This window comes from Eretmochelys imbricata, chromosome 2 (genome assembly GCF_965152235.1).
Source record: "Eretmochelys imbricata isolate rEreImb1 chromosome 2, rEreImb1.hap1, whole genome shotgun sequence".
Taxonomy (NCBI): domain Eukaryota; kingdom Metazoa; phylum Chordata; order Testudines; family Cheloniidae; genus Eretmochelys; species Eretmochelys imbricata.
Window position 1 is genome coordinate 103,597,501 of NC_135573.1, and position 20,443 is coordinate 103,617,943.

General features: G+C 37.3%; 1 protein-coding gene across 2 annotated transcripts in view; it reads left to right on the plus strand.

Annotated features, from left to right (window-relative positions):
• The window catches only part of ATP9B (ATPase phospholipid transporting 9B), a 294,054-nt gene that overhangs the window by 203,524 nt on the left and 70,087 nt on the right, over positions 1–20,443 (plus strand). For both annotated transcript variants that reach the window (XM_077810530.1, XM_077810529.1), the window contains exon 12: positions 7,784–7,944. In XM_077810530.1, coding sequence (XP_077666656.1) covers positions 7,784–7,944 — 161 coding nt within the window. The remainder of the gene's footprint in view (positions 1–7,783; positions 7,945–20,443) is intronic.

A 20,443-nucleotide genomic window follows, 5' to 3' on the forward strand; every position in this document is an offset into this window, starting at 1 on the left:
GGAAGTGTGGAGGATGGGGGCACCTGTACCATAGTAGATGCACCAAAGCGGAGGTCTTCCTCTCCTCTTTCTTAAGGAGCCTGCTGTACAGGGAGCTTTCTATGCATGGTGCATAAAGTTTCCAACACCAGACTTCTAGGGCTCCTTTTTAATGAATAGAATTTCCACACATTACTTAAAAAAAAAAAAATGTGAAATTTCCCAAAAGCATTCTGGTAACCTTAACTCTGACTGACGAGAGAGGCATATAAACTCTTTCAAATATGTGTGTCGTTAATATAGGAGGTGAGGAGTTCTCAATCTAGGAGTCCTAACTCCTGCGGGGGAAGGGTTGCTACCACCTCCCTTTTCTTTTTTTTGGGCGGGGGAGGATCCTGAAACTTTTTTCTAATGTATGTGTTTTTAAAAAATATCAATTTCATTTTAAAGACTTTTTTGAAAGAACTATTAGCCTCTTATAGGTTTTATGAATTGACCTCCATTGAATAACCCATGCATTTAACTTTTTACATATAAAGGTAGAAGTTACTTGCAAAACCTGAAACTGAAAACAAATATTTTATGCCACACTTTGAGCTCAGTTGTAAATTCAGAATGACACTGTTGTCTTCCAGAAAGTTACCTCAGATATAGACTAGCAACTAGTGTGATGGCTTGGAATATGCTGGGGAGTATAGGCTACATAGTTACTTGTGTGTGTTGTATAATATTTGTGTTGTCTAATATTTACATGAAAAATAAGTTAGCTAATATTTCTGTTAAACCAAGTGAGCTCACATATAATATTGTTTTTCTTTAAAGGAATTAATATCAGTTATTTAGCTGCGATGTTGATTTTATTCATTCAGGTATTCTAAACCCTGTTCTAATAACTTATACCTTGGGCCTGATTTTCATCATTCTAGTTTCACACCTATGTAATATTATTATCAGGGCTCTTAAGTGTGTCCCTGACTTACTTATCCCCTGATATTTGGGGGGAAAAGTCATCTTTTCAGAATATCCTTTAACATACTTGCTCCTTGCTCTTACTTTTAAGAGACCAGATTAAGTATATGAAGATACATGTGTCTGATGAATTTTAAAAAAGTTTTGAATCATTGAATAGTGTGAAAATGAAGCTCAAGAGGAAGTTAACTATGTATAAAATATCTGTGTAAATGATAACATTGCCAAAAAACCCAAACCTTGGCCCAAAATTTTGCAATTTAGATTTCCAAACTTAGGCATGTAAATGTGTATTTACAAATCTAGAGAAAAGTGGCCTGATTTTCAGAGTATCCTCAATTTTCAGTGGGTTTAATGGGAAACTCTAAAAATCAGAGCATTTTTATTTAAGTGCCTAATTTTACACACTAGGTTTGAAAATTTGGAGCTGATTTAATTAGATTAAATTGAAAAATGAACGTTTGACCCTGTGATTACATTAAATTATACTGAATGTTGTGGTTTCCAATGTCACTAGATGGCTCAGGTGATTGAATAATTATTCAAAATTGATGGGTGGTCTTGTGAAAACCATTTAAAATTGATAGCTTACAATAGAGGAGAGCTTGTCATTAAGAAAGCAAAAGACCTGTATAGACATCAAAGTTTTAGAAGCCATTAATCTTTTCAGTATCTTAGTATGCTCTGTGTACATTTTTATCAATTGTTCTTGTGTGTAACAGCTACATTACATTAAAGTAGTTAAAGAATGTTGGGTACCAGTGCACAGCACCTGCTCACTAATGTCTTGAAGAGTTTGATAGAGTTCCTCTGAGTAGTGTTTCAAATATGAAAATAAAATAAAAATACTGTCCATTGGTCTAGCAGCATAGTAGTATAACTATATGACTATGAGTAATCCAGTAAAGAAACAGAGCTGTTTAACTTATACTGTATTTCCAAATGAGGACTTTCTAAAAGACAGCAGATAGCATCAATCTTGAGCACCCTCTGCTGACCAAACTGTGATATGGCAACCCTTTAGGAAATTGCTTGCTTATCTTTTAAGCTTTGAGGTAGACAGTGTACTGTGGAAAAATATTGAAATGCATTACTAATGTTAAAAATGTTACTAATCATGCAACCAAAGTCATCAACCACCAAAACTTGGTTTCTAAAAGTGATAATTGTAGACTCAGGAATGTCTTGGGATAAAGCGGATAAGTTTTTTTTCAAGTTGTGTAGAGTGCTAGAAATAATGGGAAAACGAATAAAATTAAGATTCATAATCCATTTTATGATCAGCATGAGTTACCTTTCTTTTGGTTAAATTCATCTTGGTTTGTTTTTTCTTTGTGAAAGCTACAGTTTACTTGAACATAGAGTAAGCAGTACTCTGTTATGATAAAGCGTATCACATATTTGAAAGAGAAGAAATATTTTTTTAAAAGTCATGAAAACTATGGCTGGTATTTTGAAACTTGGGTGCCTTAGTTTAGGCACCTAAATCCCTTATGTAGGCATCTAAATAAAAGGCACAGGGAACTCCTATTGGGGTCAATATGACTAGCGAATGTTGAGCATCTCTGAAATTCGAGCCACATTTATTTAAATTATTAAGGTACCTGACTTTAAGACTGTATGACAACAAAAAATTGGTTATATTTATTTGAGGTAGGTAGAGAGGGGAGGAAATGTATAAGCTTGAATTTTAGATTCCTGAGCAAAATTATAGATATTACCTGTTACCAAACTAGAAATGCATTTTTTAAAGAGATGATTGTATCATTAGTTACTTCAAACTTGGGTATCATGCAGATTACAAAAATAGCTCTTTAACATAAAAAAAGAAAATAACTAGAAATTGACAACTGTGTGGCCTAATTCTTAAAATGTATTGATTGTCCTTTGTGGAACAAACATGTCTGTTTTTAGGAATCTATCATTAACCTCTCTTGTTCTGTATAGCGATAGAAAATTAATCATGCAAAACATTTTGTAACAAAATAAAGGCATGTAGTTCACTATATACAAATTTTCTAGTAGATAACACATAATATTTTAAGACACTATTACAAATCTACAAACCGGTTTAGCGTACCTATTAAATTCAGGTTTTTAAGCACTTGATTTACTATTCAAAATAGCACAAAGCAGTTCAGCACATTTCGAGATAATAGCTGGCACTATGAAATTGTTGTGTGAAAGACAATGTAAAGGATACATACATTTTTGTAAGACAATTCACACAAAATACACTTGAGGATCCATATTGGTGTTTTCTGGAACTTTTGTTATAAACATATATTCTAGTAAAATTTATTATTATTATTATTATAAAGACTAGTACAGTGTTCACCAATTTTTAGGTAGTTTGCCAATAAAGAAAAAAAGACAAATGATCCTAAAAGTACAGGACTTGTCATAACTTTGGCAACACTTTGGGAAATGTTCCCCTGCCTAGTCATTGCTGCCTCTTATGATTAAACAAAGGACTGTGATATATTTAAAAACTGACAAAACAGGGACACTGGCTGATAGAAACTTTCTTCAATAAATGGTCATTTTAGGTATTTCAAATATTTTGTTTTTGTTTTTAATGTGTGTGTTTTCTCTTGATTTTGTATGTACTAATTAAAAGGATGAGGAAGGTATTGGTGCAGAACACAGCATATTATGTACACCATTTCACGCTGTTTGGTATTAATTGGGCACAGTAAGATGAATTAAGGGAAAATGTGTAAATATAAGTTCCTTTCTTCTTGTTGGCTTGAGTCAATCTTAAATTTTGAATTTTTTTTTCTTTGATCAGTTACCCAGTGTGTCCCCTTTTTTAACAAAGAAGTGCACAATATGAGAACTGAATCACAAGAGTTCCTTTGAAGTTATTACAGTTAATAACAAAAGTACATTTTTATAGACTTTGAAATCTGAATTTGTAAATACAGATTTAGTAACAAATATTACAATTTCAAATGGGATTGCAACATTCTGGTTTGTCATTTTATTTAGGGAGCCTTTCAAGCATGAGTTATTGAACCAATACATTCTAATGGTAAAAAAAAATGATGTTTATTTAACAGATGACTGGCATGATAAACCATAGTGCTTCAGATGTGCGGCTGACGTGCACTAAGAACATACAACGTGTACGTGTGTGTGTGTGTGTGTGTGTGAGAGAGAGAGAGAGAATGAATAACTGACACCAGCTATTTTCTAAATGAGAAACTTGTTTCTGTTTAACAAGAATGTAAAGAAAGTGGCTGAGAAATGTGGATTTGGAAAATTGTGTATGAGCAAGCATACAATGAAGTGTCTGAAATTACTCAATTTTTATTTATCTGCCCTTCTTGGTATTTCTGCTACTTCAAACTAGAGATGTAATTTCTTTTAAGTTTGGAAAGAAAGAAAAATATCAATAGATATTATTTCTTGAATGAAACTTAATGTGCAGGTCAGAGTCTGTTTTCGTAGTCAGGACATTTTCAGCTATTGAAATGCAAATGAGGGCCAAATCTGTTCCTACTATACATACTATGCAACTCCATTGCAGTCAATACGATGTTAATGCAGAATCTGACTGATGACTGCAATATAATTACTTTTGAAATAAACTTTACAGAACTTTACATATCTCAAAAATGTACCCTTTAAAAAAAAAGTTGTATATGTGAGGAACTACACAGGATCCTTTTGTGTATTTAGTCACATTGGAAGAATTATTCTGTAAGTAGTGTAACAGCTGAGAAAACTAATGTTTTCATAAGATTAAACCTTACAGGACTGTTATGTCAAACAGCTTTGTTTTTTATGTTTTGTTTAATCAAAGTTTTTGTCACTTGCAACCTTTCTCACAAAAATTAAAGTAAGTCGATTTTGTTGATGCTTTGTGTGACTTGGGCCTTCTTGCTTTCTGATGTACCATTGTAACATTGCATTGTGAATATTAGACCCTTTACTCATTCATTGACTCAAATATAAAATTAAAAACTAGACTGATGGATTGGGGGGTTTTTTTTTGTTTTGTTTAAAGAGGAAAATATCATATTTATCCTTTTTTGTTTGTATAAGCCATTATTTTACTGAGAACCATTATCTATTTAAAACTTGGTACATAAATTAAAGAGGAGCTAAATGCATTTGTGATTGTTGCCATTAGTAGCATTTTAGATTATACAAGCAATTATTGTGTTCATTATCCTAGAGCAGCCCCTTTACAAAACTATTGTGGCTGTCTTAGACATTATGTACAAATTTTCCCTTGGAGATTAAAATTTCCAGTGGCGTATTTAATTTTGTTATCACAGTTGTTTCAAACAGGACAAATATTAAGACAAGCAGAAGAAATTTGTTTTACAAATATAGGAAATTGTAATAAATGTTGAAAATTACTCCGTATACTTAATTCACCTTTATCTTATGTAGCCATAATTACTTATTCTGGTTATGGATATTTTAGGTGCAGAACAGGTTCTTATGACTATGAAAAGCTTCATTCTTTCATTGGTAAAATATGTTAGAAGTCTCTCGATAAAAGCACAATTGGTGAGGTATATATTGAAATATGATCTTCCCGAATTCACCTACCCTACAGTATATTTAACAAGAAATGGGTTAATCAGTTTTTTCTTCAAAATGTGTGACAGACTTTGTTTTAACTACCTGGATAAAATACATAATAGTTTGATTGCAGAAACTACTGTACGTGTAACATTATACTATAAAGCTATTTACATTAGGGTGTGTTTCATATATATGTAATTCCAGAAGAGAATTTTTGAGGAATGTAGTATGCAGTTTAAATAATTCATTTTTTTCCTTGTATATCCTCCTCTTTTGAATGGTTATCACATGTAAAGTTGACTTCGCTGTGGATAGCAAATAGAAATGTTAAGATTGTCTAATGACAGTAATGTAATGTGCAGACTAGTGGGGAGAGGAGAAGTTATCTTGTATAACAATTAATCTCTGTACCTGAAAGAAGACTTTTTTTTTACTGTGTACTTGCAAAAAATATTTTACCTCAAAGTTTTCTTTTTGGTTTAAACACTGTTCCAACAACATAGTAGTTGGATTTCAAACTCTTATGTTCACATCCGTCTTTATCAATTAGAAAGGTATTAATGCTTTGAATTAGCTACATATCAATGTGCAGTGGACTACATTTAATGTTTCTGTCCTATGAGTGGCAGTTTTTCAAAAGAAACTTTGTATTCATTTCTGTTAGTTTTTGTCTTGGCTTTTACAGTCTTTCACTGCTATGATGCAGGAAAAAAAAGTGAGGTAGTGGTTATGCATATTGCAAGACAGTGATTCTTTATTTTATTACAAAAAAAGACCAACTCTAGAAGGCCAGATTAAATCATTCCTTTCACTTTTTAATGGGATTTGGATGAATAGAGTAAAATATGCACTTTGCATTCATTGATAGCATCTTTAGGTTGAGGTAATTGAGTCTTTTTTCCCTGACTGAATGAATAATGACTTCATCTGATCCTCAGCGAGGCCTGAAACTTAGACCGCCTTTGTCAACGCAAAAAGATCTGGGCTTTGAAACATGCTCTACTTCCCTGGCTTAATTTTTCTTCATTTTAATCCAAAAACCTATTTTTCTCAATAATTCAAGCATAAACTATGTAGTAGTTGAAGCAGCGGAAATTGCAAGATATTTGTCCTCGTTGTGCTGCTTTTTAAATGCAGCTGATAAATCAGCCGCTGTGGTCTTCAGCTGCCTAGTTCTCAAGGGAAGTGACACCCCATGCTCAGGCAAGAATGCTGCAATTTTTCATAACTATTTAAAAAATAGTTCCTATACAGATTGTTTATCTAGGAAGGTGTTATGTTTTACTGTCCTTGCTGGCAGGATAAAGATAAAAGGGCCTCTGCGATGGGGCTTAGGCATGTCTTGCTGACATAATTTTCCCATATAGTTTACTGACTAAAAGATGATCCAAAAAAGTGGATCTGAAATAGTTAGCATACAATATACATTATTGGAATAGTGGGAGTCTTAGTTACACAGTTTTTAAAATATCTTTTCATTAGAAACATAGGAGCTGATGGGAGATCTACTGGCATGACACATTATTTAGGATAATGCTTATCAGAGAGATTGAATGTATTTTCTTTTTTACTTGTGGAAAGCATGGTCTATTTTGCAATTTTAAATCACAATCAGTAGACATTCCATTTGAAATTGATTTTATTATTTATCCCAATACTTTATGAAAAGCTTCTTTAGTAATAAGATGAATTTGATATAATAAATAACTGTTATTAAAAAAAGTCAGGGAAAAATTGATGAAATAAGGTCAGATTTCCAAAATGGTATTTCTTTTAAAGTAGTACTGTATGCTTACAAATTACGGGTAGTGTTAATATCTCTCATATTTTTTGTGTTACTTCATATCTGACTTATGATTCTCAATTCTACCAAGTCTGGCGGTTTTACACCAGCAAATGGACAGTAACACTACAAAAAATTCATGTAGATTCAATAGTTTTGTTCAAAAGAAATTCTGGTCTGAATATGTGATAGAAGGAAATAATTCCCCCACCCACCCCAAAAGGTGGTGGTTTCCATGTCAGATATAAGGTAACTCAAAAGGTATTTGTGGAACAGTTCACTCTGTGATTGTTGGAAGTATTATTGGCCTGTAAACAGAAAACTTTCATCTCATGTAAATGTGGGAAAATATTCAGATTTGGTTATTCAAATTCAGTTGAACATAATAAAAACAGATTTCAAATAAGTATTAGTGGCCTTCTAGTTTCTAATTGAATAATTGCATAAGGTGTCACTATGTGAATGATTTATGGTTAACTTGTATTTACTGATTTAAATTGTTTCCTTTAGGTTGGTTTACTGGACCTTGAACTGAATCAACTGACCAAAGCCCTGTTTTTGGCTCTAGTTGCCCTTTCAATTGTTATGGTAACCTTGCAAGGATTTGTAGGCCCATGGTACCGCAACCTTTTTCGGTTCCTCCTCCTGTTTTCCTATATCATCCCTATCAGGTATGTATAAGAACAAGAGAGAAACACAGATGTCTAATTTCACTGATTGAGGCTTTCTTGAAATTTATACTCAGTTCTCATTGCAAAGGAAATTGATCTTATAGGAAGCTGAAGGAGAAGGTGCCAACAAATCTGCTGATTCTTGAAGCATCAATCTACAGAAAACAATACTGTTGTATGTTTTTGTATAATGTTCATCTTGCAGGAGTAATCAGGATATCTAATCCTTTTACTAGTATAAATGTATTAATAAGGATCCAATCTTGGTATATCAGAGGATATAGTTTTAGAAAATGTGTATCCGAATGAACTATTTCATTTATTTTGGCATTTGTAATTTCTAATGCCTTTGCAGTTATTTAAAGTGTTCTGGTCTTGCTAGTTAAAATATTGAATAAAACATAACTTTTTTTTCAGTACACTGATATATATTGAATATAGCTTAATAGCTGTATAATACAAATGCTCTTTTGCAAGAGCCTTTTTTAACTAGTGTTAGATACTGTACACAAATAGAAACTTTTCCTAAATTAATTAGTTCATTAAGCATGAGTACAGTATATTCAAACTGAGGTAAACTAGAATACGAACATAAATATTCGTAATCTTGTGTTCTACAGAATGTAAAGCTCACAACAAGAAGCTTTACGTAGCTAAGAATATTTTTTCCCTTTCTAATAAAGTTTGCTGTAGCAGAAATGAGAATGACTGCACCACAACTAAGGTGGGGCAGAGTTTGTCTGGGACTTACCTGGGAAGGACAGCTCTGATTTATGGGGAGGAGGGGAATGGGGGGGGGGGGGAAGTAGGTCAGAAACTGCTGTGAAAAAAGGTGCTCGGTGGTCAGCTTTGCAGCAATGACTCACCCCCACCCCCAGGAATGTGAGGTCCAAAGGGCATAAAGGTATGAAACCTGGGTGGGGCAAGTCTCTTTGTTCCACACAGCGAGTAAGCACCCTCTGCAAGTCAAGGTAAAGCTAATCGTTGCCATTTAGATGTTAGTTTGTTAATTTAAGAACCAATAATGGACTCGGTGCTATACAAGGCACAAAAATAAATATAGTCACTACCCTGGGAACTTTCAGAAAAGTAGGTAAATCCAGGTTTTGGTATACCATAGTATTTTAAAGGGGAGCAAAGAATTTTCTATCCAGTATTGGAAGAGGATGAAGGGACTCTATGGGTATCCTACCTTTGTCCAAAAGCACCCCTCCCTGTCATGGATTTTGTAAGTTCACATATGTGCATGGTTGGAACAGAGTCAAATAGTTTGACTCTCAACTGTGACCTGTTTTACACTCAGTTGGTAAATGTATCTATTAAAAAAAATCTGAAAATTCTTTTTAAAAAAAAAAAAAAAAGTACTTGAATATACTGTGCATGAAGATGGGGATTAAATATATCTGTCAAATGGAAAGAGGCACAGTTAGATAGGGAAATAGTATTTTTTAGATTTTTAAGAGAATATTGGAAGCAGTGGAAATTTGGGGTTTCTTTTAAGTAGTATATAACCTACATTTATTATTGACAGTTATTGTGCAATCAAAAATGTTTGTTCTCTGTGCGTATTGTGTGCCCTATTAACCCATCTACGTATATGAACAAATCCTTTAAACCAAGACTCTTGAACCTGTTGCAAAAGGCCAGAGCTGCTGCTGTTAAATTCATGATCTCTAATCAAGGAACTGAATTTACAGGAAACCAGGAAGGATCCTCAGTTTATCTTCAATACAGTTACAGTGTTGATCTTTCTCAGAATTAGCAAAGGCCCACAAAAAGTGTGGCCTTAAGCCAAACAAAAAAATTATCTCACCAATAAGCGCCTCAAATTTCGTGAGGTCCTGCACAGTTAAGCTATACATAGCAATTAAATAGAATTTCTGATAATTTCAGTGCAGTTAAGTACTGAAACCAGGAGATGCATAAGAGTATTAACCAGCAGGCTCTCTACCCATATCTGAGACTCTCCAAAAGTGCAGCAGGAGACTCATTTTGCTTACTAGCCCTTCATAGCTAAGTGCCAACTCCACTGCCACTGACCAGCACCTTCTGTTCCTAGTGTCAGACATAGACTCCTTTAAGTGTTTCTGGTTTGCCTGTTAAGTTAGCATTTATGTCCCAAGAAGTTCTCCTCTTCTCTCTAGTTAAATTGTTGTTTGTTGTCTAATGGTTACAATTAAACTGACATTTTGCTGTAAATCTACATTTCTGGGACAAGAGGCGAGTGAAATCTTTCAACAATTTGGCAGCCAAGCATGATGATTTTCTGTCAGGCCCAAGTCCTGCTTTGTTTCTTTGCAGAGCACTGGCTGTGGTTTTTTCCCCCTCTTTTACTATGAGTGTTTTGAACTCTATATGAAAGTGCTGTTTTGAAGAATTTGGGTGAGGGGGGCATCTTTCTATCAACAGATTGTATAAAAACTCCCTGTTACTTGTGTGGCGCCACTGTTTGGCATGTATTAATTTTCTGTTATTGAATATTAAAGGGTATTAACTACCCTATTGAGGCAAAAAGTGCCTGTATTTCTTAAAAAGTTGTGGGTGTAGGTTGTCATCTCTCTGTGAACATGCAAACTAAGAAAGGTTTGGAGAAGTTTATAGGGGGTTGTCTGCTGGGAAAAAGAGGGTGTTATTCCACAAGAGCCTTTGTTTTAACCCAAGGGTTATAAAAATATATAGAGGGTAGATATATCTTGTTACAGTGTTAAACTGAGGGGGTTGCTTGTTAACATACTGAATTCTTATGTACTAACCCTGTGCCCTCTTCTGTGAGCATGAGTGGTCCTGGATGAGGCTCAGCTAGAGAGGAGTACATACAGAGTATGCATACCCCTGATATAAGGCTTAACTTTGTAACAGCTCCATTGAGGGCAAGATCTGATCCCCTTCACTCCATAAAAGAGCAGCTTGTGTGCTGCAGTAGCACCCTAGAGTGTCTCTGTGGTAACTTGATTGCTTGCAGAGGAGCATTCTGTCACATCTGCACTCTTCCAGGACCACCTGTTATAACTGTATTTTCTCAGACCAGGAAGGAGGAACTGCGCCTTGCATGACCAGGTAGCAGATTTCATTTTCTCCATTTGCAATATACTGTCCTGGAATATAGCTTTGAATGCTATTTTGAATTATTTTTAACTACCTTCTTTGATTCTGTAATAGGATTAGTTCTATCAAGTACATGAGATAGTCTAACAAGAAATGCTATCAGGAACGATACATTACTGAGATCTGAAATGTGGCATATTGATATCTGAAGGAAGAACAGACAGAAATCTAGCAGAGAAAAGACTTCTTTTCTCCAACATACACATCTACTCCCACACTGACTTTTTTTATCTTGAGTCAGCCTTGCATAAGGTCACCACCCACTCTCTCAACAAAATAAACAGCTCAGATCATACTGTTGTTCAAATGTCACTACACTTCTCTTCCTCTCCTCAGGATGTTAGACATGGAAGGTGAAGCTTGATCTATTCTCAAGCTTGTACTTGAACTGTAAACCTCCTGGGATCATAATTCCAAGAACAAAGATAATGAAGAGGCAGGAGTTGTCTTCTCTCTCACTGTGAGATGCTTTAAAACAGTTATACGGAGGGAAATAATTGAGCTCTTCTCCATAGGTAAAGGAAATCAGCGGAAAAACCGGGCTGTTAGAAACAGAACATATTCATACTGGGAACTGTTCTGGTGTCTCTATTGGTGAATACACAGAGGGAGTTCAGCAAAACTTTAAATGGAAAAAAATATATTTGATTCATCTGGCCTAGAGTAGGTTTTTCCACTTCAGCAATTAAGCAGATTATCATCTTTGGCCATATATCTTTGGAAAAGGGCACATAGATAAAACATCAAGATGACTAGGGTAGAGGAGACAGGTCATTGACCAACATTGAAGGAGCCATCCAGTGTTTTCACTGACCCCTATTGATATACGGTGGTGGAACTCATCGGAGATGTCAGCATTTCACTATATCTTTAGGTTCCCTCAGAGGCAGGCAGAGGAGCATTAAAATATATTGTAGATTTCTGTGGCATCATTGTGAGCATTTGTTCTAAATAAAATCCTTGTTCATTCTTCCTCTTTTTGGAAGATCTTCTCAACACCTGTGTTCAAGTGTTTGTTGCCATTACTGAGGCCATTATCACTTAACTACATACAGAGAAAATTGGCATATAAGTGAGTCTCCACCACAGTATTATTGTTATTCAATAGTAATACCAAGATCATAGCTGAAGTTTTGGTCTCTCATACCAAGATCTTAAGTGAATGACATTCACTTAGGTTTTGAAAGTGTTAAAAGCCTTCTATTCAGCAGACTGTCTTTTGGATCATGTCCCTCCTGGCTAGTGAAGGGCAGGGGGCAAGAACTGGGTTCACTTTTGGTGAAGACCTTATCACTGCTACTTGAAACTGGAAGAAGTTGCTAAAGTAAACTTTAGGTGCTGCCTTTGCTGAAGAGACGGTCACTTCATGCTTACAACTTGACTGGCTGTTGTCCATTATCTGTTCTTCAAGTACTGGTTAAGTTTATAGAGAAGTTTTTGTGTTGAGTAAACTAAATACATCTGGATGCCTCAAATCTCTTTGATCCTTGTGATTCTGGGTTCAGACCAGGATGTAGCTCAGGTGGCTTTTGTCCCCTGACCAAGGCCTTTCATTCTTTTGATCCTGAAGTGGTGTTCACTAATATGTATACTCTAGTGGGAGTGGATAGGCCTGCTCTTGAGTGACTCTGTTATTTTGTTGCTGGTTAGAGTACCTTATGCTGGCAGGACATTCCATGAAGGGCTCTTGACTTTGTAGCACTCTTGAACTCCTTGGTTCAAAATAGCTTGAGCCTGTCAGACTTCAGGGCACACTGCAAAGACCATCTATTTATTCTGGCTTTTGAGGTGGGAAAGCATGGTAAGGGTTGATATTTATTTTTGAACTGGGGGATGTTATTTAGGATAGATTTTATTTCTGGTTGGTTATTTTCATGTTTCGGGGTGAATGGATGATTCTGGTTTTGTTTTGATATGATTTTATTTTTAGTGTGAACCTCTAGTATTATCTTGCTTATGCATAAAGATCATGGAGGTTTAATTCATTGAAGATAATGTGCAGCTAATTTGAAAGAGAACTAGCAGTTTTATCTATTTAGTCTAAATGAAAAAATTAAAATATTACTCTCATTATGTAGCACACATGGCATTTAGATGGGTTGAGTGATCCTCCCTCTTGTCAGTCCTCATCAAATTTTATTTGGAAGATTTTTAAATAGTTGTCAGGTTGGTATGTAAGATCAATTGCCAACATGCTAATGAATGGAGGCTTTCTACAGTCTTGTTCATTCTAGCCATTGAGTCATTGGCAGCCACCATTAGATATTTTGGAGAGGAAGAAGATTTCTAGGTACCTAGTATATCAAATATACTGTCATTGAATTAGGATTGTTTTCTGATTTTTATTTCAAATTCTGCCAGTTCCTCTTTAAAACCTGCACTTCATGCTCTATGCCATCCTTCCTTGGTTGCTGGTAGTCCATGTGGTGTAGAGCTAGAAAGTTCCATTGGCAATCTGGAGCAGCTCCTGTCCTATTATGATTTCCCCAGTGGCAGCAGGTAGTACTGGTTGTTAGCTGTACTACACAGTGTCCATAATGTGGCTTACAGCTGTGGCATTATTAAGTGGCCTTAAAAACATTAGCCCATAACAATAAACGACCTCTACAGATTCTGCTCAAGGGCTTCATGTCTTTCCTTTCCTTTTCTTTCCTTTCCTTTCCTTTCTATTTGATGGTTCCTGAAACATAACCTGTTTCTCCAGCAGATATCTCCATGGTTCTGCAATGGCAAGAATGCAGCACTTGACTCCAGTTTAATTAATGTCCTGTTAAAGTGCATCAAAATTCTTTTGCAAGAAATTGGACATAACCATTGAAGATCCCATGGAACTAAGTAGTCTTCAGCTACTTAGTCAGGAGGAAAATTTAACAGTGCCTGGGAACAGCTGTGGGAACATCTGCTTTATTTTTTATGTCGTGACATTTTATTCATCTCTTGAAATTAAATAATCTGTCCTCGCAATCTCTCCTGATATGAAAGTCTCACCATGCATCCATTCATTGTCACCCATGTTTGAACACCCTCCTTTTTTTTTTTTTTTTTTGTATCTTATTTGAGATAAGATGACCAGAACTGGAAAAAGTTTTCTAGGGGAGAGTATAACAATTAGTATATTATATGCAATTTTCAATATTTTCTGTCCCATTCTTTATAACTCACATCCTCACATTTTGTTTGAGTTCTAATGGCCATGGTACGCTGAGATTAGGTTTTTCACAGAGCTGTCCACAATGATGTCTTTCTCTTGTCTGGGTACAGAGCCCAGCAATGTGTATGAGTAGCTTGCATTTTTCACTCCAATGTGCATAACTTTGGATTTACCAACATGGAATTTTATCTTCCAGTGTATTATCCAGTCAAGAGGTTCCTTAGTCTTCTTTCGCCTAAATACTTTGGTCACCTGAAGACTTTGCCACCAAACTGCACACACCCATTCGCAGACAATCATAACTATATCAAATAGCACAGATCCAAACACAGTCTTTAGCAAGCTGCAGTTTACCCTTTGTCACAATTAAATTGGACCTTATATTCCTACTGCTGCTTCACATTTATAGAACCATAGAATATCAGGGTTGGAAGGGACCTCAGGAGGTCATCTAGTCCAACCCCCTGCTCAAAGCAGGGCCGATCCCCAATTAAATCATCCCAGCCAGGGCTTTGTCAAGCCTGACCTTAAAAATTTCTAAGGAAGGAGATTCCGCCACCTCCCTAGGTAACGCATTCCAGTGTTTCACCACCCTCCTAGTGAAAAAGTTTTTCCTAATATCCAACCTAAATATCCCCCATTGCAACTTGAGACCATTACTCCTTGTTCTGTCATCTGCTACCACTGAGAACAGTCTAGAGCCATCCTCTTTGGAACCCCCTTTCAGGTAGTTGAAAGCAGCTATCAAATCCCCCCTCATTCTTCTCTTCCGTAGACTAAACATCCCTAGTTCCCTCAGCCTCTCCTCATAACTCAGGTGTTCCAGTCCCCTAATCATTTTTGTTACCCTCCGCTGGACTCTTTCCAATTTTTCCACATCCTTCTTGTAGTGTGGGGCCCAAAACTGGACACAGTACTCCAGATGAGGCCTCACCAGTGTCGAATAGAGGGGAACGATCATGTCCCTCAATCTGCTGGCAATGCCCCTACTTATACATCCCAAAATGGCATTGGCCTTCTTGGCAACAAGGGCACACTGTTGACTCATATCCAGGTTCTCATCCACTGTAACCCCTAGGTCCTTTTCTGCAGAACTGCTGCTGAGCCATTCGGTCCCCAGTCTGTAGCGGTGCATTGGATTCTTCCGTCCTAAGTGCAGGACTCTGCACTTGTCCTTGTTGAACCTCATCAGATTTCTTTTGGCCCAATCCTCCAATTTGTCTAGGTCCCTCTGTATCCTATCCCTACCCTCCAGCGTATTTACCTCTCCTCCCAGTTTAGTGTCATCTGCAAACTTGCTAAGGGTGCAATCCACACCATCCTCCAGATCATTTATGAAGATATTGAACAAAACCGGTCCCAGGACCGACCTTTGGGGCACTCCACTTTGATACCAGCTGCCAACTAGACATGGAGCTGTTGATCACTACCCATTGAGCCCAACAATCTAGCCAGCTTTCTATCCACCTTTATAGTCCATTCATCCAGCCCATACTTCTTTAACTTGCTGGCAAGAATACTGTGGGAGACCGTGTCAAAAGCTTTGCTAAAGTCAAGGAACAACACGTCCACCACTTTCCCTTCATCCACAGAGCCAGTTATCTCGTCATAGAAGGCAATTAGATTAGTCAGGCATGACTTGCCCTTGGTTTATCCATGCTGACTGTTCCTGATCACTTTCCTCTCCTCTAAGTGCTTCAGAATTGATTCCTTGAGGACCTGCTCCATGATTTTTCCAGGGACTGAGGTGAGGCTGACTGGCCTGTAGTTCCCAGGATCCTCCTCCTTCCCTTTTTGAAAGATGGGTACTACATTAGCCTTTTTCCAGTCGTCCGGGACCTCCCCCAATCGCCATGAGTTTTCAAAGATAGTGGCCAATGGCTCTGCGATCACATCCGCCAACTCCTTTAGCGCTCTCGGATGCAACGCATCCGGCCCCATGGACTTGTGCATGTCCAGCTTTTCTAAATAGTCCCGAACCACTTCTTTCTCCACAGAGGGCTGGTCACCTCCTCCCCATGCTGTGCTGCCCAGTACAGCAGTCTGGGAGCTGACCTTGTTCGTGAAGACAGAGGCAAAAAAAGCATTGAGTACATTAGCTTTTTCCACATCCTCTGTCACTATGTTGCCTCCCTCATTCAGTAAGGGGCCCACACTTTCCTTGACTTTCTTCTTGTTGCTAAGGTACCTGAAGAAACCCTTCTAATTTAGCCACTTTCAAATCCATAACAATTTTGTGTCTCACACCTTGACTACTCAGTTTCTTTAGTAACTTCTTGTGATGGAGTGTTGAAAGTTTAACCAATAGTTTTTTCACTGGTTTATTGATATATTAAAGCAATTAATATAATAGTGAGATCATTTTCTTTGGAAAGAAACTTTGCTGTTCAGACATTATATCATGATCTTCCTTGTATTTTATTGTTCCATCTTTATTTTCTTATTTCTGTTCTCTATGCCCCATTGAGTTTACTTTTGGGTAGCCTTTGATATTGGAATAGCAAAACTTGGGAAAAGTTTATCAGGAAGTGAGATCATTACTCAGCAATAGATGGACAAATAGCAACCTAGAGTTGTGAAATAGCACCATATGTGTTTGGTCCATGGCCAGCATATAGATTATTCAGTGTAAATGAAAATAAAACCTTTCGATATCCATTTGTTATATGTAAGCACTGATTCTGCCTTTTGTAAATTTAAAAGACTTTGTTTGTGCTTATGCTGTACCTCGTTTGGACTGATCAGTGGCGCATATCACCAAGGTGAGGTTTAAGTTGATTAGACTAATTCTTTTAGTCTTTTAAATTCATTCTGCAGTTAGATTAATTTAATTTACGTGTTTCCATTATTCCTACCATAGGGCTTTAGTTGCCCTTTCATCTGGGGTTCGGAACTTCCTTCCACACAGTTTCAGTTACAAATTCTGAGAGGAGAGATTCTAAAATTACAGAGAGCAGGGCATGTTTCTTAATTTCTTTCCACTATCAGTTTGTAGTACTTTCTGTATTTATATTTCATTTATTAGAGGAAATACCACAGTCTGGGCATACATACAATAAAAAAAAAAATCCACAAATTTAATATTACAGCTATTAAGTAAGTTAGACTTGCCATAATAAAAGGGGTATAAAAATGCCCTTCCCAACCAATCAGGCAAAAATTACAATATGTGTACCATATGTATATTGAATAATGCCCTAAAGATGGACAAAGTCAAGGTTTGTCAGGCCAGTGGGAATTCCAGAGTTAGCGACCTTCTCTATCTGTCCCCAGCCCCTAGTATTCATCCCTAAGAACTGTTTATCAGCTTACCTTTACTTCCATGGTGAGAACTTGATGCAGCTATGATGTAGTAAAGACTGACCAAATTGATGACCCCACAGAATCTTGAGCTTCAGAGGTGGGATTGACTTCTTCAGAATTTACCAGTCCTCAGATGCCACTTTGAAAGATTTTCAGGTCTACACACCCATGACTCAAACTGTAGAAGAAAGTTCATGCTCTAAGTCTGTTCTCCAAGAGTGGAGTCATAATGCACAGAAGGTATTTCAAAACAGTGTTAAGTTGGCCTGGCATCTTGTCTCGGCAGCCTTCAGTGCAGCTGCTGCCTCATCAATAGATGTCTGTAGGCATAGGCGCCAACTCCATGGGTGCTCCGGGGCTGGAGCACCCATGGGGAAAAATTGGTGGGTGTGCTGCACCCACCAGCAGCCAAGCGCCCCAGCTCGCCTCCGCCTTGTTCCCAGAGCACACCCCTTCCCCGCTTCTCCTCCCAATGCTTGCCGCCGCAAAACATCTGTTTTGTGGCGTAACAAGGTGTGGGAGTGAGGTGGGAGGAGCAGGAACGCGGCACGCTCAGGGGAAGAGGCGGGGCCAGGGCAAGGGAAGGGATTTGGGGAAGGAGTCCAATAGGGGCAGGGAGTGGGCAGAGTTGGGGCGGGGACTTTGGGGAAGGGGCGGGGCAGGGGTGGAGTCGGGGCCGGTGTGGGGGTCGAGCACCCACTGGCCCCAGGAGAAGTTGGCACCTATACTTGTAAGTGTGCATAATTACACTTGGATGCTATTAAGAAGGTAGGTGACCTACCGTAAAATACACCCAAAAAAGTCTGAGGACCAGGTGGAGACAGTTTTACAAAGAGATGTAAGTGGCAAAGAGCCTGTATTCTCTGGGCTTAATATTTCACTCCTCCACCACCACCTGCTACAGAAAGTGTAGCATGAAATTCATCTTTTTGGAATTTAACAAGCTAGTGTTCGAATCATTGACTGGATTCAAAGTTGCTTGATATGATCCTTTGGGGAGGGTGTTTAGCCTCAACAGCAGCAGAAACTGAAGTGTCCTAAGCCCCCTTTCTTCAAACACTAAAAGGCTCCAAAGTCTATAGCCATTCCATCAATGCCAGCAGCTTCACAGGACTTCAGAGGGAGACTTCTGGCATTTTACCCTCAAAGGCCTAATGGTCACCTCAGAGTACATGGGTCTTGACCGTTGTTCAATGTAGCTGCAGGACCGTCTTTCAGAGAATCCTTCAGATTATGAATAGCTATTGTTTCCTGCCCATCTCTTCCTGTCAATTATGAGAATGCCCTTGAGAAGCTATATATTGGACATCCACCCATTCCTAACAGTCCTAAAACATCTGCTTCTGAGAAAAATAGGGGAAAGGGTTTTATTCCAGGTACTTTCTCAGACATTACATTCCAGATAGCTCAGACCTATACTAGAACTCAATAATCTGTATGTGGTTAAAAAACAAACAAACCCTGGAAATACCCTGGGAACCAACCTGCCTCTTGTAGCAACTAAATTCAATTTACTAAAAAGTCCATATTTAAAAGCGTCTGTCCTACTGCTATGATCTAGCAAGTCTGCTGTTAAATTATATCACGGCTCATGCTCCCTATGGCAAAACAGCTTCATATATATCATATGAGAGATCAAGACAGAATACATGATGAGGTTATGTTTATTGGCATGAGATCAGATGTCCATATTACTTGTGAGAGGCTTTTCTACTCGTGAGTTAAGCAGGCTATCCCAATGAGTTTAAATGAACCTTTATATCATAGATTCATAGATATTACAGTCAGAAGGGACCATTATGAGTCTGACCTGCACAATGCTGGCCACCGAATCTCACCCACCCACTCCTGCAACAAACCTCTCACCTATGTCTGAGCTACTGAAGTCCTCAAATCATGGTTTAAAGACTTCACTCCATGTCGTCATGTGTTCTGTATATTACATATGTTTTACAAAAAAAAATTATACAAAGGATTTAAGCAGTTATAACTAGTTTTGTATTTTCCTATCTGTAGCCTAGGTCACTTAATTGCAGTACTGCGAAACTAACTGTACAGTTCTTTGAGGGAGAGAAGAAATTAATAAAAACTCCTTTATACTTGAAGTATTGTAGCTATTCTATACATAAAAATATCATAACTTTACAATATTATATTTAAGGACTGTTCAGAGCTAAAGATCTATGCCAAACTGACTGGATATAAATTCTAAGTGTGTTCTATTGCAAAGCTGGGAAGTGTCAGTTCCTAACCCTACAGGGTTGGGAGACATCAAATCATAAGACTATCGCTTGTCCAAGGCCTGAATATTATCCATCCTGTACCAGTATTCTTGTACTGTATTATTTTTGTACTGGTCATCTGCTCCAGTGTTTATTTTTTGTTTTTGAGACAACCTCTGTCTGCTGCAGTATTTGTTTTTGAAAGCTTTTCTGTTTGCTGACTTTTACCTAATAGCAATACAAATAATGCCTACTGTGGTTGAAATACACTAAATTTTTTTCTCTCTTTAATTTTGTTTACTTTGTACATTTAATAGCACAATCTTTCATGATTTTACCTGCATATCAGGTCAGTAAGTTTCTGCTGTTCAGTGTACCTCTTTCACACAACAATGAAAGAAAGAAAAACCTTTTTTTAAAATTAGGAAGTATGACTGTAAGGCTACATACGTTGTCTGGGGGACTCTAGGCAGGCGTAGTACCTAAAACTATTTTTAACTCATTCAAGCTAATTTGTTTAGATTTCAAATTGGAAATGAATTTAACATAATTCGAGCTGTTCTAACGCCTCTTGAACCTGAAAAGAGAGGTCACGCAGCAGCAGCAGCAGAATCACACTGGAACAAACTGAGTTCTTGAGCGCAGGAAGCACAAGGGAACTATCAAGTTTTGTGAAATTATTGAAGTATTTCAGAGTGAACATTCAATAGTGAAACAA